This window comes from Sciurus carolinensis, chromosome 1, assembly GCF_902686445.1.
Source record: "Sciurus carolinensis chromosome 1, mSciCar1.2, whole genome shotgun sequence".
In the NCBI taxonomy this organism is placed as follows: Eukaryota; Metazoa; Chordata; class Mammalia; order Rodentia; family Sciuridae; genus Sciurus; species Sciurus carolinensis.
The window spans coordinates 100,287,059-100,296,517 of NC_062213.1; the positions used below are offsets into that span (position 1 = coordinate 100,287,059).

A 9,459-nucleotide genomic window follows, 5' to 3' on the forward strand; every position below is an offset into this window, starting at 1 on the left:
ATATCCTTTTTCCTCTTTATTTATGACAAAGAAAGTCAGCTTTCTTTCAAGACTGGAACTCCTGGGACCTTTAGGGAACCTTTTCCTCAGATATATTCCTGTATAGGGTCAGTCTGCTCTGTTGCTGGGGAGTCCTTGGCCAATATCTCCTTCCTGTCTTGGGTATCTCAGTGGCACATTCATTTATTCATCAAATATTACTATATACCAGACACTGTGCTAAGTACTGAATGTGCAGTGAAATATAGGATAAAATCTCTGCCTCAAAGTTGCCGGAAAATAGATGTGAGAAAAGCCAGTAAATAAAACAATTTGCTAAAAGTGCTGTAACAGAAGAATTCACAAAGAGGCAGCAACTAGCTTTGTATTGGAAGTGTCTAAAATTTCATGAAGAAGGAAACATTGGAGCTAAGTCTTGAAGGACAAAAAGGAACTGACCATGGATGGTAATGGGGGGAAGGCAGTACACAGCACAGAGTTCTGAAATAATATATTAATTTGTTGCAATGTGCCAAACTGTCCATATTGGGGACCAGAAAATTGTTCCATATGATTGAGGCACATGCATGTATAGAGGGACATGGGAGATGAGAGACTACAAAGGTGGTATCTTAATCTGGGGCTGTTGCTGGCAAGCAATAGAGATGATTTTGACTTATTTTTTTTTTAAAGACACTCTGGGTGTAGCAAACTGAAGGAAGACTGAAAATCCATGATCTGAAAAAAGAGGAGCAGGACATCTCCTGGACATTTAGGTAGGCAGGAACTAATTGTGAGTTTCTTCAGGGGTTTCTGCCAAGATGAATGAATTCCAATCAGTATCCAGTCTTTCTATTACTTCACTCAAGATTCACATTTCAGGGAGTGTATCTTGATTGGTCTATTTGGATTTAAAAAAGAAAAACAACTTGGCCCTCTACTAGGGAAAGTTGGTTGAATTTAAGAATCCACCAATATTATATTAATTTGAGGAAGACTGTTTCCCATAAATAAAATGTAACTGCTATTATAAAAGAAGGGAGTATAATTCTGGGCAGGTAAAAACAGATATCATCTCTAGGTGGGTTGGAGTAAGTTATAAAGGGCTTTGTAACCATGTTAAGGAATTTAGAATTTATTGGGTAGGCATTGAAGAACTATTGAAGAATTTTGATCAGAGAAATGACTTGATAAATCCCAGGCAGAATATTTTGGTTAATCCTGTAAGTTATCCAGTTTATTTTTCTCTTTAATGAACAAATTTAACTCTTCCTGAAGTTCTCATTGACATAAAGGAGAAAAAACTTCATTATTTTGATTCCTTATGTAGGCTAAACAAATACACTTTTTGTTTTTTCCTGAGGTCTTGTAGAGAGAGGAAACAAACTGATTACATCTTTATTGACCACCGAGTTTTCAAGTTCTTCCAGAAACAGATTCTCCTTCATGGTATGTTGGAGTTGGCTTGTACTGTCTGGCAAGTCATTTACTAAATTTTCAGGAATTTTTGTGAGGCAATTATTCATACAGTCATTATTAATACTTAAATTATATAAATCTAAACTTAAATAATGGAACAAAGGAAATAAATAAAGCTTACGATTTCCTAATTATTTTTCTATTACTTATAGTCTACAAGGTATAGTCAGCTTTTCAAATATTTGATGAAGGCTACTTATAATGAAAAAGATTTATTTAGCTCACAGTTTTGGAGGTTCAAGGGTACGAGGCTTACATCATCTCAATTCTGGAGAGGTTGCCAGGGTGGATGGTGGACAACAATGGAGGGAGCATGTGTTGGAGTTAGCAGCATATCTCAAGCCAGGCAGCAGAGAGAACTGGGCAGGGCCAGGCTTGCTCCTTTTATAATCACCCTCTTGTGAGAACTACTAAGAAGTCATACTACAACTAACAAGGGAGTCACATGAGAACCACTTTACGCTCCCCTGAGTACCTAAGGACCTTCCACTAGGCCTCACCTCTTAAAGTTTTTATGATCTCCCAACACCACCATGCTGGGGACCAGGCTTCTTCTAATCACACGGACTCTTGAGGGACACTCAAACCATAGTATTAATGGTATTTATGTCTACTGAATGTTGCATATCCACTGTGTAATAGAAAAATTCAATAATGTTGTGCTATTGCTTGTCTGTTTCCAACTCTGCATTCAGTGACATTACACTGGTAGCTCAAAATTGGTAATGGTGGGAGAATTTATACCAAGAAATTGGCAAACACTACAAACTAGGACTTCTTTACCCTGGAAAGAGCTGGTTCTTAAATGTTTACCTATAAACCACTTCCCCACCCTTTCCCAGGCCCTCAATTCCAAACAGTAACTAGAAACAGTCAGTCTCCTCACTATCTAGGTTGGTTGATAGGTCAAGAGAACAAACAAAGATGATTAAAATCAAGTTAGTTTTATTTGGTTTGTAACAATCTAACATGTAACCATTAGCTCTGATACAAGAAAGGGGAGGATTGGAGAATACAGGACCATTATCCCAATAATTTCTCACTTTTGCCAGAGAATTTCCATCAAGTTTGTTATGAATGTGTTTCTTAGCTGAATCTTTACTCTCCTGTTTCACAGATGGAAAAATGTTCAGAAAAGGCAATGAAGACCTCTACTTTTCTCTTCAGGCAAATTTAGGAGTTTTTTGAGGATTATTTGACTGCCCTAGAAAACTTCCTGAAGGCAGTGAGGCTGAAGACTACAGCATGTCCCACTGCTACTTGAAGCTACTGTCAGAGCTGAATACCACCCTCTTTCTGCCTTTGGGACCTGTAGTGTCTAAGCAGTAGAGAATGAATTGCCTTTCATAAAAACTTTTTCTTTCTTCTTTTCCAACTGCTTAACCTAGAATTTAATTTCCTTTTCCTCCTCCCTTTCCTCTAATACATGTTTAGTTATAATACAATGATTGTAAGAAGGGAAAATCTCCCCACCTATTTCACTTTCTCTTCTAGGCACACACTATGTTTTACAGATTGTATTTACACTCAGAGGAGTTTTCCATCCAACCAGGCAAAACTTTTTTTTTTTTTTTTTTGAAATCTAGACTTTTCTATCTTGGGTTGTGCAATCATTTGTACATGATATGTATGGGAGGGTAATTCAGGGTCAGGGAAAGAAGAGAGGGGAAGGTTAGAGGGGAAGTGGAGTATGAGATGCTGTTGGGGTCCTGGGCTCATTCTTACCCTTGCATGCTTAATGATTCTCCTCAGGAATTGGCGAGGAGCAGTGATCTGCACCAGTCTTGTGCTTGGCTAACCACATGGCTTGGACTGAAGAGTTCCTGCATAAAGCTCTTTTGGTATCTATGAACTCCCTTTTGCCATGAATCAGAGACTGTCTCAGGGAATGATGCATCTCTGTACTTGAGTTCTGATAAGCTGAGTATCTTTGGCATCACTTTCCACAACTAATTCTCACATGATTAAAGGTATTCTTTGTAGTATAATTCTTAGAAATTCAGGACTGTTGTTGCCCACCTCCATCTTCTTCCCTCATTTTTTTACTGTCTCATTTTTATCCATATCTTAGTTAACAATCTGTTCAATATTTAAAAGTGATTATTGTCCTTGCTTCAGTATATATTTTATAATATGGACTTACAAATTTGGAAACTGCCTTCTTTCCTTTTCTCATATTTCCAAATTAGTGAGTTTTTGAAAAAAGACCTATTACATCTTGTGAAGGAGAGGTAGAACTTATTATTCCCAATTAACCTAGTGAAAATTGTCACATAGAGCAGATAGGTGGTATCTTGGTACTGCCAGAATCAATAAAGGGCAGTCAATACTCCTGATTTGAATGTTAGTGTTCTTTGTGGGTCCCTGTATCCCAGTGACCTTCAGTAACATTTGTCCAGTGTTGTGTTGGATGCTTCACCTGTGTGGCAAGGGCCAAAGTCATGACAAAAAGCAGACAGACCCTTTCACCATGTCCCAAATGCTAGGCTGGGGATTACTCAGCTAAGCTTGAAATATTCTAACTGAACTTTGAGTATTTCTGTCTCTCCTGGTCACAGATCTCCCTGATGGAGGTGTTATAACTGCTATCAAATGATTAGTCCTTTTCCTCTGGAAGGAGTCACACTTTGATGTCCTGATGTACAATGTGTCTTTTTTTTGGTAGGTCCGTGTGGTCCTGGGATTAATCCAACAAGAAGGAACTAAAGTTGGACCTAATGGAGTCTACTGGAATTATAATCCTGAGTCCGTCATAATTTTTTTGCCTCAAAACAGATGCTGAAGAATGCAGCTACATAGAGAAGAGACATGCAGCTGCCTCTGAATGGGAACTGCCAGCAGTTGTGCAGCAGCTTAAGAAGAGGCACCTTATTCCAGAAGATGAAAGTATTTGCCAATCTGTCTCCACTCATTTCTCAAAGTCCAAGAGCCTCTGGTTCCTACTAAACATGGAGTCAGGATTTTGTTTTGTCTTCTGTGAGAAAACTGATTTCCAGAGTGTCTACTGCACATTGAAAAACTCTCACCAAGTAACTGCCGGGTACGTTAGGAGGAGCAGATGGAAACCACCCACCTGCCCTTCTCCCCAGTCTTACTGCTGTTGGAGGAATCGCTCATGGAGTGGCACCACTTGGCAGGCTCCAGGCATGGCAGCCAACACAATAGTCCTTATGATACCCCTGGAGGTAGGTAGGTGGTAAATGCCATCCCTAGTTTGTAGACAGAAAACTGAGGTATAGAGAAGTTAAGGAACAATAACAACACAGCTACTAAATGGCAGAAATAGAAAGAAAATTCCAGTCCCTTGATAACTGTGACTATTTCTTCCAAAATAAGCTTCCTCTTTTCATTGGGAAGACTAAGAGGGAAAACAGTAACTTATGTGGGGGCAGAGCAGGTACAGGCATTGAAGCAGGATGCTGCTTCATCTGAGGAAAGACACTCAATCACACGCTTACGTTACAGCCAAGACAAGGAGACGAGCAGCCTTTTCCTGTAGCTCTACAACTAGTTCCAAATAGCACCAGTAGTTTCACTTAGTACAAGACATAGTTTTTCTTTTCTTCTTTTTTTCTTTTTGGTCTTATGTCATAGTTAAGATAGACATCTTTTCCTGGTACTGATCAAGAAGCCTTTCACTGGCTGGGTGCAGTGGCACATGCCTGTAACCCCAGAGGCTTGGGAGGCTGAGGCAGGAGGATTGTGAGTTCAAAGCCAGCTTCAGCAGCTTAGTGAGGCCCTAAGCAAATCTGTGAGACCCTGTCTCTAGATAAAATCCAAAAAAAAAGGGTTGGGAATGTGGTTCAGTGGTTAAGCACCCCTGGGTTTGATCCCCAATACCACTACCAACAATAAACAAAACAAAACCCCCAGAACAATTCTCACTAAAATGGAAACAAAAGAAACAAAACTACAGAAGCAATAGTGCAGTCTTTAAGGTCAAGGATGCACTCTCTTTCTCAGACTTGAGATTTTGATACTTCTCTCACCATATATGACAAGGTCTGTGTTGGAATAATGTTACTTACAAGGGGTAAGATTCAAGCAGTAGCCAGAAAGTCACATGTCTATACTATAAACCTCTATTCGGTTGTCCTCTATTCAATTGTTCATTGCCTAATATATTCCTCTAATGAAAGTTTGTCACTTGAGTTTCCTAGATAAAATATATTTTAGGTTTTCTCTTCCAAATGCAGATTTCCAAGGACTAATTATCAAACAATTCATCTTAGAATGGATTTAATTTTTAGTTCATTTGGCTTTAGAATGAGACACCAAGAAATAGGAATATTGCTTGTCACGGGAAGGAAGTTTTGGAGAAGGCTTGCTTTGGAAAGACATATCTAGAATGAATATGTTAAAAGGAAGGGGGTAATCAGAGGGCAAAAAAAGGGTCTTCCATACAGGCAGGGGAGAAAAGCAGTTTTTCTGAGAACTTCTTTTAGGCCCTCTGGTGGTCTCCTGTCCAGATTCTTGCCTTGTGGACTTAGTTTCTACACCTACTACCCTATGCTTGGCACTGAAGTCCATGAGGCATAGTTTTGGTTTACATGAACAACCTTAATTATCACTTTCTCTCTCTGCTCTGGAAACTGATAGAGCCCAGGTAAAATTGCTCCCAGTGTGAGATATGAATTTATACTGGAGGATTTCCCCTGACTGGATTCTATGTTTGAGGTGGGTTGGTTGTGGGGAAACAGGGCAGGAGATCTACAAGATTCCTCTTGTTTCCTTTTGCCTCTGTCCCTTTCAGGGATGAAGCTTGGCCAGGGACTTGGCTCTATTGTTTGAGCACCCATATTGAAGAGGTTCCCCTAGTGCTACTCTGATGACTTCTTTGGTACTTGTCTTGTGTCTAGGCAAGAACGGAGAGCTGACTCTTGTAGGGACAGCCCTGTGAGTAGGTGTCCTCCAGCTCAGAACTGGCCTTCCTCTTAACCCCTTGATGAAAGGAGGTGTAGATTTCAGACTAAGCACTGATGTTGGGAGAGGAAAATTTAAAAACAAAACAAAACAAAACAAAACAAACTTTGTTGCTTTAGGAATTCCTTTCAATACAAAAGTCCCTTCAGAACCTAGGGGTTCCAGTGACCCAAAGGAATGGTATGAACTCTGGGCATCTCCTGGACTGATGCCTTAAACTAATACTCCCAAGTGGTGAAATGACATTTGGAAGCTACAAAAAGAAGTTGAAAAGTAAGACCAATTCCATAGGAAAGCTGGGCTTGCTAATGTAAGCTGATGTTGCAAATTGGTGCTCCTGCAGGTTAAATTTGGTTAGCACAAATTTCATTCGAACCATATATCTACAATTTAGCTGCCAATGTTAACATTTTTGGAAGTTTCAATTACACGTTTGAATTTCTGACTTCTCTTGGAAAATCAGATGACCAGCTAATACTGCAAGGTGATGATTACCTGGAACTGACCAGCAGCTGCCCCTGCTCTTCAACTTTCACAGCCCCACCTCTCGCCATTGCAATTTAAATAATCTTCCTGGATCCTGTAAGCATTTTAGTTTGAGATCCCTGATGTATGATCACATGGCATCTGTTTGGGAAGTGCTGTGGTGATAAAGTCTGGCTGAGTTAGCTTGAGATGAGATTGATAAAAGGCTATGAGGTAACCACAGTTCTGACTGGAAGGGTTTCCATGGAGAAGTAAGGATAAAAGCAAAGTCCCCCATAGCTGTTGGAGTAGAGGAACAGGACAGTCATATGAGAATGGGAACTTTGGTATGACAGAGTTTGCCTTGGTAGTTCTTAAATATGGGAGAGGCCGTTTTCTAGTTGTACAGTGTGCACTGTTCCATTGCTGTATCTGTCCAACCAGGGGCAGGGGTAACCAGAGGGGACAGAAGACTCAAAACCGTTGGCACCTTTTTGTTTCATCTTGCCCTATATTAGCTGGGGAAGGGTGTCTTTCTTTGGCATCACTTCATATGGTTAGATCATCTGACCTGGCCCGGCTGCTGGCTTTGCTCAGCCTGCTCAGGGGCCTGGTCTCATCAGCAGTCAGCTCTGGACAGAGTGAAGGTGTCTTCTCTGCCGACAACCCTTGCTTGGTTATCTTCTCAGCCTGCAGCTCTTCTTTGTCACTCTCCTTTCCCATGCCTGGGGTCTCTACTTTTTCCCCCTCTGGTACTGCCACTATTTCCTGCCCTTCCATAGTCACCCTCTCAGCTTCTTGCTTCTTCTCCCCTACTTCCGGCTCTGCTCCCTCTTCTACAGGTTGCTCTTCCTCCTCCCCCTCCTGTGCTCCCACCTGAGCATAAGAAGGCAGTGTCTCTTGGTAACCCCGGGACATGTCTGCTAGGGGTCCTGTGCCCATCTTCTCCTCAAACTGACTGAAAGGCTTGGCAGAAAGTGGACTGGTCTCCACCATCCCAACCTCAGTCAAAGGGAAATAGTGGGACACAATTTTCTCTTCTTCTAGAAGCTGGTAGCCCTTGGCTTTCTGGATGGAGGAGACAGCAATGGAGTGGAGGGATTTCTCAGGAATTTCCCCCAGTGGCTGCTCTACAGGTCTTTTGAAGGCAGATCGGATCCCCTTCAGGCCCAGGTGGCTCATCTCCATAATATTGAGGAAGAGGGATACAAAGGCCACAGACAACATGAACAGGATGAAAATAGTTTTCTCAGTGGGTCGGGACACAAAGCAGTCCACCACATTGGGGCAGGGCCACCTGCTGCAGCGATAGAGGGGCAGGATCCGGAAACCATACAGAAAATAGTGGCCCACTATGAAGCCCACCTCAAAAAGGGTCTTGAAGATGATGTGGCAGATGTAGGTCCTCAGCAGGGTTCCCTCCAGCCGGAACTTCTTGGTGCCTTTGCTGCTGCTGCTGCTCTTCCTGATACTGCCCTGGTCTGGGGCGAGTGGCACTCTGTCGCCACCATCCCCCCGGGACTGCTGGCACAGCTCCTCTGCCTCACGGTCCTTGCGCTTCTCCTCCATGCGGACATGGTGCACTGCATATCCCACATACATCAGGGATGGAGTGGAGACGAAGATGATCTGCAGGACCCAGAGACGGATGTGGGAGATGGGGAAGGCCTCATCGTAGCAGACATTTTCACAGCCTGGCTGCTGGGTGTTGCACACGAAGTCGGACTGTTCATCCCCCCACACAAACTCAGCCGCCGTGCCAAGGATGAGGATCCGGAAGATGAAAAGCACCGTGAGCCAGACTCTGCCAATGACTGTGGAGTGCTCATTTACCTCCTCCAAGATGTTCCCCAGGAAACTCCAGTCACCCATTGTTCACGACCTAGGAGGGAGAAGGCAAAAGTTGAGTGGCCCCAGTGCAAGCCCGAGTTATCTCTCGGCCACCTCTCCTTTCTGAGTTACTGGAACAGTCAATATCTAAACAACATTTATTGAGTGCTCCCTTTGTGCACACAAGCACTCAGGGACAAAAGAGGCATATAGAAGAATCTACTTCCATTAGCTTCTTCAGTTCTGGAGGACATAGCTCATGGTAATGTGCTTGCCTAGCATGCCTGAGGCCCTTGGATCCCTCCCCAGCACCCCAAAATAAAACAAACATTAACTTCATCTGTAGAATGGGTTTTGTAAGCACTACATAAAATGGGTTTAATAATAATATGTTTTCATTAATTTCACAAGTGTTCTGAAAGGATCCACGAGGCAATATCTATGTAATTCCTTGAATTCCATCAAAAAACTAAGGATTTATTGGGGGCCATAAATAGAAACCCATGATTAGATGAATTTAAATCAAGATCACGTATCAACTGAAGGTTCATGAGACATAATGCTGAAAAAAGACCCCATGGGTATCTGGGTTCCTGACAAAATTCTGTGTGTATGAAGTTATCTATAGCCACCTTTCTTTTGACTGTGTCAGAATATATGATAATCAAATGTTTGAAGGGAAATGGAGAGAACTAATATTTATTGAACACTTGTGGGATAGACCTTTGGCATTGTATTATTTAATTTAATCCTGCTAGACTGCAATCTCCATGATGATAGGGA

At 42.0% G+C, this 9,459-nt stretch overlaps 1 protein-coding gene across 1 annotated transcript; it reads right to left on the bottom strand.

The window, feature by feature from the left end:
* Window positions 1–7,395: 7,395 nt before the first annotated feature.
* Gja8 (gap junction protein alpha 8) lies at window positions 7,396–8,718 on the bottom strand. The gene has a single exon (XM_047528942.1). It carries the CDS (start codon window positions 8,716–8,718, stop codon window positions 7,396–7,398), a length of 1,323 nt encoding a protein of 440 aa, XP_047384898.1.
* Between the last annotated feature and the right edge of the window lie 741 nt (window positions 8,719–9,459).

Excerpts from the sequence above, each read along its gene's own strand:
- Gja8 (XM_047528942.1), bottom strand. The coding sequence starts at position 8,718 with ATGGGTGACTGGAGTTTCCTGGGGAACATCTTGGAGGAGGTAAATGAG.